The sequence below is a fragment of the Branchiostoma lanceolatum genome, chromosome 16 (assembly GCF_035083965.1).
Source record: "Branchiostoma lanceolatum isolate klBraLanc5 chromosome 16, klBraLanc5.hap2, whole genome shotgun sequence".
NCBI classification, from domain to species: domain Eukaryota; kingdom Metazoa; phylum Chordata; class Leptocardii; order Amphioxiformes; family Branchiostomatidae; genus Branchiostoma; species Branchiostoma lanceolatum.
Window position 1 is genome coordinate 6,539,218 of NC_089737.1, and position 16,491 is coordinate 6,555,708.

The following is a 16,491-nucleotide window of genomic DNA, read 5'->3' on the forward strand; positions in this document are numbered from 1 at the left end:
AACACACACTATTTTCAAATATAAAAATCAGGCAATCAACCATCCCGTCAGCATGTCAATACCAGGATGTACCACGTCAGTAACGTATAGCGTCAGTCTGTAGTCAACAAACTGAGTTGAGCACAACAAAAGTCCGAGAGAGATCGTCGCGAATGTCGTGAACACAACGGGTATGTCAAGCCTCTCATACTGTAAACGTTAACTCGTCACAGCGTTAATTCGTTATAACGCTACGCACAGCGCGGAGCTGTATAAATGATAAGCAACGTTATATATTTTGCAGATAAATTTAAGATACTGGCAAAAAATCAATATAATGCCAAGGTCACATTTGCAAACTGGGGCCAGACTGGGCTGTTTGCATGAACGAAAATTAAACAGTTCATATCAAGAATATACACATATGTGCTCATGATGAATTTTGCACCTTTGTTGTATTTTCTTGTCTTTTATATCATATATTTTCGTTCCCGCAAACTGCCTGCCCGGGCCCCGGGTTGAGAATTATGACCTTATCACAACACTAGGTACTCTGGCTACACCACGACGACGTTTAACCTATGCCACATTGCTGTCTAGTCAGGGTTTTAAACCTTGCCTTGCAATTCCAAAATCACTTCTCAGCGCAGACTGGCTCCCACCATGTAGGCAAGAGATCTTAGGGCGTCATTCATGCACCTTAAAAGGCGTGACATTCTCTTACAGAAGGTTGACTTCACAGTGACGTGCTTGGTTCAGCATGTTGCTGTTTCGGCGACGCCGCAAGACGGCGCTCCTGCTCGTGGCAGCCCTGCTCCTGGTGATGGAACTGTCACGTAAGCGCCTCCTGCCTACAGCACTGTGGTCTAGGGAAGAACCAGGAATTGTATGGACAGAAAGGTAGAGATTTTAGAATGCATTTGTTTCTATCTCCAGAAAAAGAGGCTATGATTTCGTTACATGTTTTGTTTGTTTGTAAGTTTTTTGTTTATTTGTTTGTCTGTCGGTTGGTTGGTTGGCTGTCTGTTTGTTTGGTTGTTTGTTTGTTTGGTTGCTTGGTTGCTTGGTTGATTTATAAATAGGACACCTCAGAAATGGTTTCTTTTGTGAGTGGGCCTTGGCTTAGTAAATACTTCATTTAGTAATAGAAAAGATGTCTCCATATACGACATCACAAAGTTTTCTGGACAAAATTGCAAAATAGGAACCAAATATTCCTGAAGCTTGGTTACCAACTGCAGCATTCTTTATAACAGGTTGCAACAAGAACGTCTGGTCGACGATGCCATGAACAATGTCTTTGGGAGGCAGGCGTTAGGCAGCAGTGTTCTTAGCAATGAGCTGACTGACAACAAGACCAACATCAACTTGAGTAGACAGGCCTCTACAAACGACGGTCTTAACAGAATGATACCTGGTAGTTCCATCAACAATACCACAAGAACACAGGCAACACAAAACGATAGTCTCCATGCAAGACCGACCAACGGCAATGCGAACAGTACCTTGATTAGACAGGATTCGACAAACGAAGGTCTGAGCAAAATGATACCTGGCCATGGTGGTGCCATCAGTGACACGTTAAGAACACAGGCAACACAAAATGATAGTCTCCATACAAGACCGACCAAAGACAATACGAACGACACCTTGCTTAGACAGTCTTCTTCAAACGACGGTCTCAGCCGAATCATATCTGGTGGTGCCATCAACAACACCTTAAGAACACAGGCACCGACAAGCAATACTTTTGATACAGGACTGACCAAAGGCAATGCGAGCGATACGTTGAGGAGACAGGCTCCTAGAAATGAAGGTCTCGGTGACGATCCAAATGAAGGCACGAACAACAGTACTCAAAACAAACAGGCACCAACAAACAATGTAGCTACCAAAGGGCTCGCTAATGGTATCACCAACAATGCATTGAGTGGACATACACTGGTTAAAGATAGTCTTGCCAAAGCCACCGAGGATAGTTTGAGGAAACGAGAAGCTATGGAAAATGGTCTTGCTAAAGCTGGTGGTGCTTTAGCGGATTCCGTAGGAAGACAGACAGCTGCAAACGATGTCCTCGCGAACAACCGCTGGAAATCAGCAAATAAGTTCAAAGGGTCAAATGGTAGTACCCGTAACAAGACCTTCGATCGACGAGAGGCATTAGACAGTGGTCCTAAGATCACCTCTACAAAAGGACAAGAACAGAATACATTCGGCATTACATCCAAGACGTGCACCAAGAAAACAAACCTGGTTTTCTTGAAGACCCACAAGACGGCCAGTTCTACGGTACAGAACATAATCATGCGGTTCGGCAGTGCTAGAAGTCTGACCTTTGCCCTTCCATCGAAGAGGACATCTAATTTAGGGTGGCCGCAACTGTTTAAGAAGTCTCATGTGCTCCAAGAGCGATTAGGGAGGAAAAACACTTCCTACAATATCCTCTGTCACCACACACGGCTGAACTACGACAACATCCGGGAACTTATGCCAGACGACACTGTATATATCACTATTGTTAGAAACCCTGCGGACATGTATGAATCGATATTCTATTACATGGGGCTCGACAAACATTTCAAAATAAACAGCACCAACCCTTTGAGGACGTTTCTTGAGAAGCCCTCTTATTATGTCTACAAAAACAGGAAAGCTGTCCCCCAACTCTATCGCAACCCAATGTTTTATGACCTGGGGTATCTTAGAACACAGTCGGTCTACGTCTCAGAACAGACGATAAAATCCGACATTGATCGACTGGAGAAAATCTTCTCTCTTGTCATGGTAGCGGACTATTTCGAGGAGTCCTTGGTATTGATGAAACACGCGCTGTGCTGGGACATTGATGACGTCACGTTCTTCAAACTAAACGCGCGACGAGAAGAGTCCATACGTCACGTGACTAGAGATATGGCGGGAAAAATCCGCCGCTGGAACATGGCGGACGCTATGTTGTTTGATCACTTCAACAAAACTTTGTGGTCTAAGCTTTCCCAACTCCCCTTCGACTGGAGGAAAGAGGTGGCGGTTTTGAAGGCAAGAAATCGACGATTGCAAGAGGATTGTATAGAGTCTGACCGTGTTAGGAACGCAGAGATACAAGACAAACGGTTTCAAGTTTACCAACCAGCCGGCATTACCATCAAAGGCTTTCAGCTGAAGGAAAGTGCCCGGATGAACCAAACTTGCGTAAACATGGCGAAATCGGAAATTCCGTTTACATTTGAGCTGCAAGACAAGGTGTCCCCGAAATATTTCAGATGGGATACCAACAGAAAATTCCATAATCACTTTGCAGGATCTAGTCGAAGGAAGTACCCTTCCATATACAAGATGCATAGCATGCTAAAGCAAAGGCTTAATCATAATGTTAACCATTCCAATCAAAATTCCATGGTAAGAAGGAACTTACCTTCTGTATTTCAGAGGCACGACAGAGAAAAACCAAATCTTATTCCTAACCATCCCAACCAAAATATCATGGCACAAAAGAAATTGCCTTCCATATCTAAGATGCGTGACCATGAAAAAGAAAATGATAAATATCCCAACCAAAATCTCATGGAGTTTCAAAAGAAATTACATCCCATATTTGATATGCATGGCGAGGGAAAGCAGAAACCTAATTCTATGTACTCTAACCAAAATGCCATGGCGAAAAATAAAGTGTTTTCCATACTTGAAATGCGTGACAAAGAAAAACAAAAACCTGACTCCAAGTATTCCAACCAAAATTTGAAAAGGGTCTAACGTTTGAAGATATCAAAAAAAGGAAGAAACGTCGTTAGAAATTAGAATGTGTATATCTAAGATTATTACAGACAGAAATGAACATGCCACATCATATAAACATAGAGAAACAATGTTCTTTAATTTTAATTGACATGTAAAACTTTAATGTACATCCAGCAAGAAGCTTAAACAGAAGGTTTTAAGTTGTTTGACCTAGAAGATTAAAGTATCAGTACAAACAGTAGTTGATGCACACCTGGTTTTGTTTTTGCACCAAAGTAGCGACCAACAAGACACATATTGTTAGTACTTCTCTAAAATACTTGATATCTTACATGGGCATACAAAGTTATGTGTCTGATTAAGTACAATAGTATGATTCTAATAAGTTTGAATTCCTTTACAAGATGGCGATATGGGTGGTGAATATGAATTAATCGTTTCTTTGATAGTGATGTAAAGCCGGCGACTCTGCTTAAAAAAGCAAACGTCATGATTCACCTCAGTTAATGGAGAATACTTTGCCATCATGGTTGAACGCAGCTACAGGCAAACGGAAGAATTCAAGTTACATAGTGCTTCCTTTCCTCAATGAAATCTATTTGAGCAAACAATTAATACCGCTCAAATGACATTCTTGCAATAGGGTTGTATTAAACAGATTAATTAGTTCCATGTTTGTTATCAGATATGATACAATGTTATATTGCGTGTAATATTCTTAAGCAGTTAAGGCAAGTAGATTATTTATATACACAAAAGGGCTCAATTCTACAAATAGTGATATAAAACATAGGACTGTACACAATTTACATTTTACGAAACCATTTGTTCTTTCTACCTGCCTCGTCAGTACTATTATCTATGTAATAATTCAAGTACGTCTAGACGCTGCATGTACAATGTTATTTCAGCTTTTGCGTCTCTACACAAGTTTGTAAAACATCCTGTTACTGATTATAGTAATCCCGCATTCTTGATCTTTAAGGCACATGTGCAAAAAGCCGATTTGCTGTATAAATTTTGCAATATTTTACTATCTGTGATTAATAGGAACCTATACATTTGTTAGTCAATATTGCAGACATACAATGGCAACTCTATACGTCATTTAGTTATATATATGTAGAAACAATGAAGCTTAAACTGCTAACGTTACAATTATTCTATCTCTCTCTTGATTATTAAAGTACTACTACGGCTTTTGTATCAATAGTTTCATTGTTTCGAAAATAACTTTGAAATTTCTGTTCGGATATTGTTAGAATTGTTAGGCATAAACATTTTAGTGCTCAAATAGATTTAGCAATTCTATATCAAATGAAATAAAAAAGTTCATATTAGATTACATTTAAAGTTATATATTGTGTCGCTCCAACAATTAGACACAACGATACCGTTGTTTCTGATGCGTTTCCACATGTGAACTCTGAACTCTCATTATTAAAGATTATGGAAGCTAAATTATATTTTGAAAGTTTTCATAGGTGGAAACGATGCAAGTATGAAATCAGAACGGGCAAAGATCTCTATGGCAGATCTTGTATATGCAAATTAAAGTTAATTCAATCACAGTATGGCAGCCCTTAGATAAAGGTGACGGGGTCTCTGATCTCTCTGCTGACGTCCTCGTAACCGTCGTCGGTCATGACGTCAACTTCGGAGATGCTCGGGTCGGTGATGCTCGCGTCGGCAACCGTGTCGTCATCCAGCTCGGGCCTGACGTCAGCGAACTTGAACTTGTCCGTCATCTCCATGTCCAGATATTGCTGCAGACACGGTAAAATGTAATGATTATTCATACACTTGTATAATCTATTGCGGTCTGTCTGTTTTTATCAGCAAACACCTTATCCTATTAACAACAAGTAACAATAATAATACAATGCTAAACTTATTATTATACCATATACATCAGGGCACTCCAGCCATCACTAAACAGAGACAGTGGGCGTTATAAACTTCCTGGCACGTTTGACCAATTGCTGACGTCACGTATCCGTAATGACACGTGTCAATAAAGTCACGTGTCCGTAACTCTCGCGAGTTTACGTTCGGCAGTGATTGGTCATTATTGATCCTGAAGAAGGCGACAGTGGTGGTCGTCGAAAATTCGATCCGTGAATACCTTAGTGTTGGAAGAAAGTTTAGCATTGTATTATGATTACTACCAACACAGATGAGCTTTCATTATAAGTAACAATAATGATTTCTTCAAAATATGGTCATAATTATAAGCTGGTATACTTCTATGAGTAGCATCATTTGTTGTTGTGTCATAATAAAACTGTTATAGGATGGTTATCATACGTTAGTACTTCGTAGGAGGGGTACGAGAAAAATGACCTTGTAGGATTCAATCAATTTTGGTGTGTGTTTTTTGCCGTTAATGTATATGGAAGGCATCACCCATTGCATCTTCCACTTGTTGTGAATTTTGATGACGTCACTAAAGATAAAAGGTCAGCCGACTCACCGTGACCTTGCCCTTCAGCATGCCCTCTAGGGTGTCGGCGATCTCCGTGAAGGTCGGGCGGGCGTCGGGATTCTCCAGCCAGCACCTCTGGATCATGTTGTACCTGCCGGGGTTCAAATAATAAGCCAAGGGTTGGTACTTGGTACGATCAACAAAAATAGAATCAACAAACAAGACAATCCATCCAGGCATTCTTGAGTTATCGTGTTGACAGATGGAAGGACACACACTCGAACGCTGACGGAAACAATTAACCTTAAGGGAGAAGGTAATAAGAATGAAATGTACGGCTTTTGCAATACAAAGGTGTGGTAGGCACTTTAATTTCTTCACCATAGGATGGATGGTTTAACGCCCGCTGCCAGTAACATACAAAACAGGGTTTGAAAAAAACAAACCCCACAAGGCCAGGATTCAAACCCGCGACCTTGTAGTCCAGAAGTGGACCAGTAAAGCATGTCACGTTTTGATACTATAAAGTATAAAGATAAAAGAGGGTGAAATGACTTACAGTTCCTCTCCGCAGTTGCTCTGCCTCTCCATCCTGTACCCGTCCAGCAGATCACGGAAGACTTCCGGGGCGGTCTTGTCGGAGTAGGGGGTTCCTCCTGAAAACACAGCAACGGAGTTGTTTTGAGTTTAAAATTATGATCTGACGATTCTGACAAATGCATATTTGTTTAAAAAGCTGTCAACTGGCTGCTATCTGACACAACATTTTGAAAAAAGTGAATTTTGACATAATAGCTTAGTCACTTTTGATTTAGAACGACACTAAGGCATTTGTAAATTTGTTTAACTCTAGTTTAAATAGCATATTGCTGTAATGGTAAAGGCGAAAATGATAATACCAAAAATGACTTACCTAAAGAGACAATCTCGTGCAGTGTGACTGCAAAGGACCATCTGCACAAAAAGACAGATATTTTTTCAAGTCAAAACTACCTCGTTGATGAAGATTAGACATCCAGGTAATAAGACAAATCTACCTCATTTAGTTACCAATATGTTACATATCAGGAATTACTCTACGTTGCATTGATGCTTTACCCATGGCCCAGCAATGATGTTTTGGCTATATTTTGAACAAGCTTCGGCTCCAGTTTGTTTATCTCTCCATTGCATGTGGTTAAAGTTGTCAAGCAGATAAACAAAAGAAGTTAGCTCATCACTGATAGAGAACAGGGCCGAGTGGAGAAGACGAACACGTTATTCCCCATGTTGGCATCACTACTAGTAAATGTCCCCGTTCAAGGCTTAAGGTACAGTTGAAGGGTGGCTGAGGAGTTTTGGGATGTTATTGAAAAAACCCTTTATACATCTCTGTAAACCTTCCTCAACATTAATTTTTTTTCAAGTAGTACCTTATAGCAAGGTGATAATTTATGCAAATTAGTATGACGTCATGATTACGTCATCAAGAGTTATAAGGCCACGCCCATTTTTAGAAAAAAGGCTCTCCTTGGCTTGTACTTCGATGTTTATCAATATTACTGTGCAGGAATGTACATGGTAGTAATACATGAAGGATATGTGAGGCTACGTTTATATTTTGAAATGACGGTTTTGGGCGAATTTTTATTGTTATTTTTGATCAAACAAACAAAAAATGGACAACTGACTTACACGTCGCTTTTGTGAGTACACCTGTTGGTCTTGATGGACTCCAGAGCGGCCCACCTGACCGGACGTTTGTTCTGAAAACGGCACAAGTTACAAGTTATAAACAACACACGAGGTTTGAAACAATGCTGTTGTCCAGTGGTGAATTAGCCTGACTAAATCGCGCTCCTAGCAGCCGGCCCGACGGTTATCGCCCTCTTGCCTTGGGGGAGCGAGGGGATCATTAACCCCAGCCAGCGAGAGATTGTGTAAACATATGTGCAGGATAGAGGTGTTATACGTCAATAAAGAAACTTTGGCAAGCACATACATCAAGGGGGCTCTTCGTTAGATAAAAAAAAACACAGCAATTTTAAACGTTCGGCGCTTTGAGTAAAATATTCGGTGCTGAGGTGGGACTAGTCGTCTAATGTGGTATTGCCAGCAGCGTCTAATGTGGTATATATTTGGCTAGCAGCCCTTGTGTGTCAGTGACGCTGATGTGCTCCGCTGGATCATTAAACTGTACAAAAGACGGTGATCATATAGCAAGGAACTGAACTGTTGTAACTAAAACCTACGTTGTGTGCCTCGTCCTGTGCCTTCCAGAACTCGGAGATCTTGACGATCCACATCTCACCGATCTGAGTCGTCTTGGCGGACAGGTAGCCGTGGATGATCTGTGGAGGGACGAGACAAGTTAGTCCAGCTGTTCGAGCACGTTAAAGACCCTGTCATTCTTGTCGAGAAAGACAATGGCCCCGTTAGCTCTGAAACAATTTCTTTGGCATATTTGTCCATTCTCTAGCTCTGCACTCTTCACTCGGTAGTTGGTACCATGGGCAGCATCAAAAGATGAAACATGGAAACGTATCCAAATCTAGATTAGCTATTTTTCCACATATCGTTACAGTGGTGTACAGCCTCCTAATGCATACCATGTAAACAGTACTTTTCGGAGTGTCAAGGAATATTGTTAGTGGTGTTCACGTACCCCTTGTTCCTCGAGGTACTTCATCCCCCTGGCGATGTCCAGGGAGATCTGCAGCAGCCGCCCGGCTGACAGGCTGGACAGAGCCCTCTTCACCTCCACCTGAGGAACGAAATTTATAAAAAAGATTCATATAGAAAACTGATAAATCTCAGTAATGATATAACAACGTCTTAAGGTTAGTGCCAACACGTTATATTGTGTTCATATTTCGTATAAATATTTTCTTCTTTATCCTAGTCTGTTGGTATTTAAAAGCGACTAATTGACAAGGTCAGAAGATCTTTTCAAATGTCCAAAAACGCTTAAGCTATGATCCGCTGAAATGCAAATGTGGACATCAACATGGCGGCTGATGCACCGATGACGTCACATGGATACGTTCTATACACACCTGGCTCCCCATATGGCTGACGCCGTTCCGGATGGACTCGTACTCCTCCAGCTTCCGGCTGTCTCGGAGGAAATCCCGGAGATTGCCGAACGGCGCGTGCTCCATTGCTATGTACAAATCACCTGAGGTAGAAAAAGGAACAAAAAGTTTTGTTTAAGATTATTATTTTGCATTGCATCTCACTACATCTGAATCACACAGACTATAACGGTATAACGGCACGGCACAGCACCTTGATCGCGGCGTACAACGAAGACTTGCACCTGTATCTCCCCCAACTTCGAGAAACCTTTGGCCCATCACTAAAGTCACGTGTCTGTAGTCACGTGTGTGAAATGTAGTGGGTCATTCATTTTGACGAGGGCTGAAGGATCGGCCTTTACCTCTTGATTTTGATTTATGTTGAAACACATAATTTTTGATTGAGCCCCTTATCATACCTTTCCCAATACATGTATATGAATATGCATACTCAAGATGGGTTTTGATGCTTGTAAGTTAGTTGTATTCATGGTCTCCATGTTTTACTCACCGTTATACCTACAGCCCCCTATCAACCCGATGACGTTGATATTGTTGCCCACTGCACACATGACGTCAATCTCGTTCATGAAGTCCCTGCTGTCCTGGTCAGAAGCGCCACCTGTCGGAACACAACAGCAGTGTCATTATTATCACAATTGCCACCATTGTCATCATCATCGTCGTCGTCGTCGTCGTCATCATCATCATCATCATCATTTTCGTCGTCGTCGTCATCATCATCATTACCATCAATGGTGATAGTACATAAGTAGTATTTAGGTCTTTGACTCATTCATAAAACTATATCATCATCATCATCATTACCATCAATGGTGATAATACATAAGTAGTATTTAGGTCTTTGACCCATTCATAAGACTATATAGCCCAAAGGACTCGACCGAACTAGTTGACCATATATCCCGAAAACACAGGGAATCGACGGATGTATTCTCCGAGGACACGGTCTACAAACTTATTGATTACCGTTCAAAATATTGATGACAGCCGGGATCTCCTTGCCCTCCTTGTTGACCACGCCCTCCGCTATTCTGCCCAAGCTTCCATATTCCTGGACTGTCTCCCCGACCGTCAGGCTCGTCCAGGGGATGACGGGATACGGCGGGTCCTTCTCCTCCAGGGGTGCGATCTGAGGCGTCTCCGTTTCCTGCTCGAAAGCCGCGTTTTCGAACTGCGTCACATTCGACTGAAAAGAAGGCAGATAAACAAATATATGAATGAAAACGAAAGATTCAAACGGGATCCGCAGGTATGGAGTACTTGAAGGGCAAGCTATGAAATATGAAACATGGAATGTTATTAGAATAAGAAAATGACTACTCACTGAGTACAGGTCTACCCATGGTTCGATTTTGTCTTCCTTCGGCTCGTAGGCTGTCCTGTTTTTCCTGGCCCTCGTGACATATCTGAAAAACAAAGCATAAGATTGTATAATATAATGCTGACTGCAGTTGTATATCGCCGGATGCATTGAATCCCGAAAGTTATCAAACCTGTCCAGAATTAGATAAACAACCACGACGGTAGACCTAAGCATTGTATAAAAAAGAAATAAAGCCTGGGTTGAAAAGTCTGACTTTTTCATTCCTCCGTACAATTCGGTTCAATCAAATGGCACAATGAATAGCCATCTAACTTTAGCTCTAATTTCATTCAGCTAATTTCTTTAGGATGTTACACATCAAAATGCATTTCCACAATAAAAGAGAAAATGACGTAGTAACGCGATAGCCAATAAAGATATGTTCTAACTTATAAGATAACTTTCATTTCTGATTAAAGCTCACCTTCCCAATACGATAACTGCAACGATGGCGACGAGCAACAGAAATCCCAGAATCCCACCGATAATGTACAACAGGTTCTTGTCCTCATTGGATGTTTGCTGCGCAGGGGGTTGTGGGACGGGTTCTACAGGAAACGGAAATGACGACATGGAATATATATGAAGATTTTATGGACAGGGGTAAGTCGGAGCGTTGTGCCTTATCCACTCTTTCCATGGATGATCCGTAAAGGACACGCCTTTAACTCCCCTTCTAGTAAACTCAAAGCAGATGTTGGGGTGGAAGTTCGTAACGTTTTGACAGCCCGGGGCTTCTCTGACGTCATGACAGCAATCTACCCAAACATTATATGGTATTCCACTACAACATCTGCTTAGGGTACTAAATCCAACCAATGGAAGCTGTGCTTTTCTATGCTACGGTAATCTAATAATGTTAACATGCAAGGCATTCAAACGTGCAGGACAACATAAAAACATGCATACATGCACAAATGATACTACGACTGGTTAGCAACACGGGACAAACGAATACACAAAAACGGGATGAACGCACCATAACTGAAAGAAAAAAAGAATCGCGTATGGTGATGATAGCTGCCAACCGCACGGAACTTGTCAGAACTGCATGCGAACGTAAGACATGCGCGTACATGAACCTCAGCGAAGCGCTTGGAAGCTGTATTCCATGAGCTGTGCGGAGGAGGTTTCTCTCTGAGATGTATGTACAGATAATCTGATTCGTCGATTATGGCAAGTTTTTGTAGTCATGTATCTGATACGACTTTTTTGTCTTGACAAAACGTTCGTTAAATTTTCCAAAATATCTTTACCACATTTGACACTTCACCAGCGGATGCCATTGCAGCAGCTGCCTTTAGCTAGACGTACCAAAACTGTTGTGTGCGTTTTTATGTTGCTTATCTGTGCATTCGTTTTATCTAAACACCGAGAAAAGCCCTTAGCCCACGTGAAACTGTGTAGTTACAAATTTTATCCATATCACCGCCCTTCACCACAGACATCATGAAATACCGCTTGGAGACGAATGCGTACCCTGGGTACCAGACTTCTTTGAATCAACAAACCGGCCTCATCAGTCTCCAAATGCGCTTGTAAGCCACAAAGGCAACTCTATTCGTCCCCGAAGTTACAAGAGCTTCCTTAGAGTCATACAGGGTGAACCAAGCAAAGATTGGATTCGAAGGAGGAGACCGTTACTTTCTTCTGTTTTATGACAGCAGATTCCTTCAACCAATCAGAAGATAAAGATCAACCAATCAGAGGAAGGTAACGATCGACCAATCAGAAGAAGGTAACGATCGACCAATCAGAATAAGGTAACGATCAACCAATCAGAAGAAGGTATCGATCAACTAATCAGAAGAAGGTGACGATCAACCAATCAGAAGAAGGTAACGATCAACCAATCAGAAGAAGGTGACGATCTCCTCCATCAAACTCTGCTTGGAGTTTAGCGGCCGATGAGACTTGCGTGTAGCCAGCGTTAGTCTGATAACCAGGGTAACTTTACGTGACAAGTGGATACCTGTTGTACACCTGTCAGCGCTTAGAACGCTACAGGGGCGGAAGTCTTGCGTTGTGGGAGGTGGCAGGCGGTCCGTAGAAAAGGTCGGCAGGTGAAAGCCACATTGGTTGTGAACAAAGAATTTTGTTAACCAGTTTCTGCATCTTTCAACCTTTTTTCCTGTCATGTCTAACATGTCAGCGGCACGACACAGAGTTCAGTGTCTTGTTCTTATGTTATTATATAGGCAGCGGTCATGATAAGCCAAATGAAGCAGAAATTTAAGATCAGTTTTGAGAACCTTAAATTCATTGAGTGATGAACCTCTGATACCATTAAGAGATCACAAAATTAGTTATCTGTGTCAAGAGATAAAGCCGAAGACAACAACCTTAAGACCGTACCAAAAGTCCCTGCAGAATATATAAATCTTTCTTTGCTACGTTTTTGTTCCTTTTTCATTAAATACTGCATGTGTTGCACAATATCAAACCGATGTTGACTTTCAAGATCTTTTCCGTCGTTTGTTAAATTGGGGACTCACGGCAAAACCTGTTTTTATACACAAACCATTCAACATCACGCGATTATCTTTAAAAAACGCATGCAAAATTATAAACTTGTAGTTGAGACAAAAGCGCAAAATAGCTCTAAAAACCGTTGCCATTTTAAACCAAGATAACGGAAGTAGTGAAGACAAGGTGAAACTCCTATACGAGACCCTGCGTGGCTTGTTAGGTTAGTTTGCGCATTGCAGAAGTTAGAGGAAGCATTTTAGTCAAATTTCGAAAGAATGTAAGCCACAGGAGTTACATGAGCATAATACAAAGTTACATAATAGGGAAATGAAAAAAAGATTAGACAGTGTTCAAGCAATTTCATGTAAGAATGAACAATGATGTAAATATGTCATTGACCAGTTAGGAGTATATACAAAACTATATCTACACTTACTGGTAGTGGTAGTAATAGATTATAATTTTTTTGCTTTGTTGACAATACAAACAATATCTAGTAACAAATCGAATCATAAGACAACACAAGGTTTCACTCTATTAACCTTCGCCTTGCTACTTTCTGCTGTAGTAGCCTTCTAAAATCTTGCTGAGCACGCAGCAGGGAGAAGGTTAAAGAGTTTGAAATTGCATTCACTGAATTTACAGTAATCTACAACATGCAGATTGCACAAATACTGTTTGTCAGACGTGGTGTGGTTTCCTCACCTGTTCCATTGAGGACAGTGACCACTACTGTCGCCTCATCAGTAGACAGCTTCTGAAATGTGGTTGTCTCCACAGCCCTCACCTGCAATAGACAGTAATACTTTATCAGCAAAAATATGTAAATGTAACATTGATTATGAACGCACATGAAAGCTGTTTGTATTGCTTGTCATATATTTATGACAAGTATACTTATGATGGTGACAAATGTGCAAGATGTTGGCACATCGGCAACGAAATCCTTAGTGTGTTTTTGGCACATTTTTAGACAGATTAACCAAAGAGGCTCGGTGGCGTCACTCCACCACCAGGGAAGGTCGTGTCAAGTGCCTTTCCCACGGGCACAACGTCGGGGCATGTTGAGTATTGAACCCGGGACCGAGTTCAACGCTCTAACCGTTACGCCACACCGACACCACAGTTATGATAATGGTGAAAGTATCTTGTTATATAACGTATGTAAATCTATGCAAATTTCTGCCAGTCAAAAGTTGTTCACCGTCATGCGGTACTCCCTCTGAGTGTCTATGTCCAGCTGGTTGGCGTCCACGATGAGGTAGCCCGTATCTGTGACGTCGAATCTGCCGCTAGTGTCTGTCAGCTCGTAGCGTAGGGCTCCCTCCGGAACCACCTTCTACAAATGGTAGAATAGATACATGTATTTACATGATTAGCAAGGGGTGTCAAATAGGTCATACAAGTGCATCTCGTTGGTAATAAGCTATGAGCTCAATCAGTTAAATGCAAGAAAATGTGAAATAAATCAAGCTTAGTTCTTTTCATGTAAGACATAATTCAACATACATGCTTATTTGTCAAGTTTAAATACAATTCATAATACGTGATAATTTTCAATTTAGCGGCAGTTTGAATCAGACAACCTAATATCGATTTCTTCAGTTCATCTGTGAGCACGTGACCATCATCCAATCTAAAGCGCTGTTACTTACGTCAGTGAAGTCGTCATCCTTGACCTCCAGCTGCAGAGGTGACTCGTCGTATCTGAAGACGATGACGGCTTGACCTGTGAACTCTCGTACGTAACCTTTGAACTCTGACTCTCCGGTGGAGATGAAGAAGTACGGCTTGTTTACGTCATCGTCCTCTACACCAATCTTGACGTCTGCTGTGGCGTACCGTAGGGGGTTGTCATCTTGCTCCGCCTGGATGAATGGATAAAGGAATGAGTGAAAAAATAAACGAACGAATGAATAATGAATGAACGAATGAATGAATGAATGAATGAATGAATGAAAAAATGAAATCTTGTCATTGAAAAGTTTACCAATAGATGTCCCAGCTCTCTTCTATAGTTTATCCCGGCGCTGAAAGATGCAAACGGTGAATTACCTTAACCGTGATGATGAACTCCTCTACTTCCGTCCTCTCCACTGGTCTCTTAAGTGTGATGTTCCCAGTCGGCCCATCTATGTCGAAGTAGTCCCGGAAGTTGCTTGGAGAGCCTGACCCAAAAAGGCAACAAAAAATAGTTTTCAATTTTGAGAGGACTTTCTTTATCTTAATTTCAGTAGATTTAAGTATCTTGAAGTGCTATATACGCTAGTACATTTTAAAAGAACGCTACTCGCACAAAGAACACAATCTTTTCCAAATGAAAACATCAATTTTGCGACAGGTGATCTAAATTTTAGATACGTTTAAACCTCAAATACAGAGCTTGGCACTCGTCTAGGACTTCAATGATATACCCATCCTGACAGGCACTCAGATGTACTATGATAAGCTTCGAAAAACTCTTGATGAAAAACGGGTACCTGCTAAGAAACTGTAGACGATTCCAGGGGGACCCTGGACATCCGTGTCCAGGTCAACAGCAAAGATAGGTGCGGGTTCGAAGGTCAGGGGCTGGCTTAGCTGCAATAAAAGCATGCTGTTATTGCCTTGTCGGAAGAAAAGAATTTTACCATGTTCTGTATGTGCTAATTATAATCTTTTTGTCTCTTCGTCGAAATTATTCAGGCATATCTTTTTCCTTTAGCTGACGATAAGAAGTTCTTGTGACCTGAAGATAAATACCATGTATATGCCGCAAACTTTACTTATAAATATATGTATGCTATAATATCGGACCTGTATTCTGTATGGCGGAGGACGCGTACAGTGGACACTACAGATGTATTACTCTGTACCCTAACCCTTACTCTGTAGCCTAACCATAACCCTCACCCTGTAGCTGTAGTACGTACGTATCCAGTCTGTTACCAGTGAGTAAATCCCCTTACCGGTTCTGTGTTCTCCGTCACAGACGACATGTACAGCGGACTGCCGCAAATGTCTGACTGTGTACCCTAACCCTAATCCTGTACCCTAACCCTAACCCTAACCCTAACCCTGTACCTTAACCCTTACCCTGTAGCTAGCTGTAACACAGTTAGCTACAGTGAGTTAAGACTCCTTACCGGTTCCGTGTTCTCCATCACAGACGACACGTACAGCGGGCTGCCACAGATGTCTCCCTGCGGGACACACGGGAGGAACTGCACAGCCTGGTCGTCCCCGTCCGTCACGATGATGGTCACGGTCGTGGTGGACGACTTCCGCATGCTTTCGTTTGCCGCCAAATCCTGAAGAGTACGGTTAACATTACATTCTAATGGATAATGGCAAAACATTAGAAAAAGATGGGAAGTCAAGAACAAGTGGCTTTTTTCTTAAACATTCCGAAACCATCATATGAAGAAATCAAAACATCTACCAATACCGTCTTTGCATTC

The 16,491-nt window shown here is 41.6% G+C and overlaps 2 protein-coding genes across 2 annotated transcripts in view; one reads left to right on the forward strand and one right to left on the reverse strand.

Moving 5' to 3' along the window:
• Nucleotides 1-714: 714 nt before the first annotated feature.
• LOC136422186 (uncharacterized) lies at nucleotides 715-4,411 on the forward strand. The gene is made up of 2 exons (XM_066409831.1): nucleotides 715-879; nucleotides 1,236-4,411. Exons 1-2 carry the CDS (start codon nucleotides 740-742, stop codon nucleotides 3,727-3,729), a joined length of 2,634 nt encoding a protein of 877 aa, XP_066265928.1. The 5' UTR covers nucleotides 715-739; the 3' UTR covers nucleotides 3,730-4,411.
• The window catches only part of LOC136422319 (protocadherin-15-like), a 39,742-nt gene continuing 27,076 nt past the window's right edge, over nucleotides 3,826-16,491 (reverse strand). Inside the window, exons 10-28 of the mRNA XM_066410019.1 lie at nucleotides 16,177-16,341; nucleotides 15,532-15,631; nucleotides 15,107-15,219; nucleotides 14,707-14,919; nucleotides 14,256-14,390; nucleotides 13,757-13,838; nucleotides 12,555-12,599; nucleotides 11,007-11,130; nucleotides 10,544-10,625; nucleotides 10,186-10,405; nucleotides 9,707-9,817; nucleotides 9,175-9,296; nucleotides 8,784-8,882; nucleotides 8,371-8,469; nucleotides 7,814-7,884; nucleotides 7,053-7,093; nucleotides 6,699-6,795; nucleotides 6,188-6,290; nucleotides 3,826-5,480 (exon numbers count right to left, since the gene is read on the reverse strand). Of these exons, the coding sequence (XP_066266116.1) occupies nucleotides 5,298-5,480; nucleotides 6,188-6,290; nucleotides 6,699-6,795; nucleotides 7,053-7,093; nucleotides 7,814-7,884; nucleotides 8,371-8,469; nucleotides 8,784-8,882; nucleotides 9,175-9,296; nucleotides 9,707-9,817; nucleotides 10,186-10,405; nucleotides 10,544-10,625; nucleotides 11,007-11,130; nucleotides 12,555-12,599; nucleotides 13,757-13,838; nucleotides 14,256-14,390; nucleotides 14,707-14,919; nucleotides 15,107-15,219; nucleotides 15,532-15,631; nucleotides 16,177-16,341 (2,205 nt within the window). The 3' untranslated portion in view covers nucleotides 3,826-5,297. The remainder of the gene's footprint in view (nucleotides 5,481-6,187; nucleotides 6,291-6,698; nucleotides 6,796-7,052; nucleotides 7,094-7,813; nucleotides 7,885-8,370; nucleotides 8,470-8,783; nucleotides 8,883-9,174; nucleotides 9,297-9,706; nucleotides 9,818-10,185; nucleotides 10,406-10,543; nucleotides 10,626-11,006; nucleotides 11,131-12,554; nucleotides 12,600-13,756; nucleotides 13,839-14,255; nucleotides 14,391-14,706; nucleotides 14,920-15,106; nucleotides 15,220-15,531; nucleotides 15,632-16,176; nucleotides 16,342-16,491) is intronic.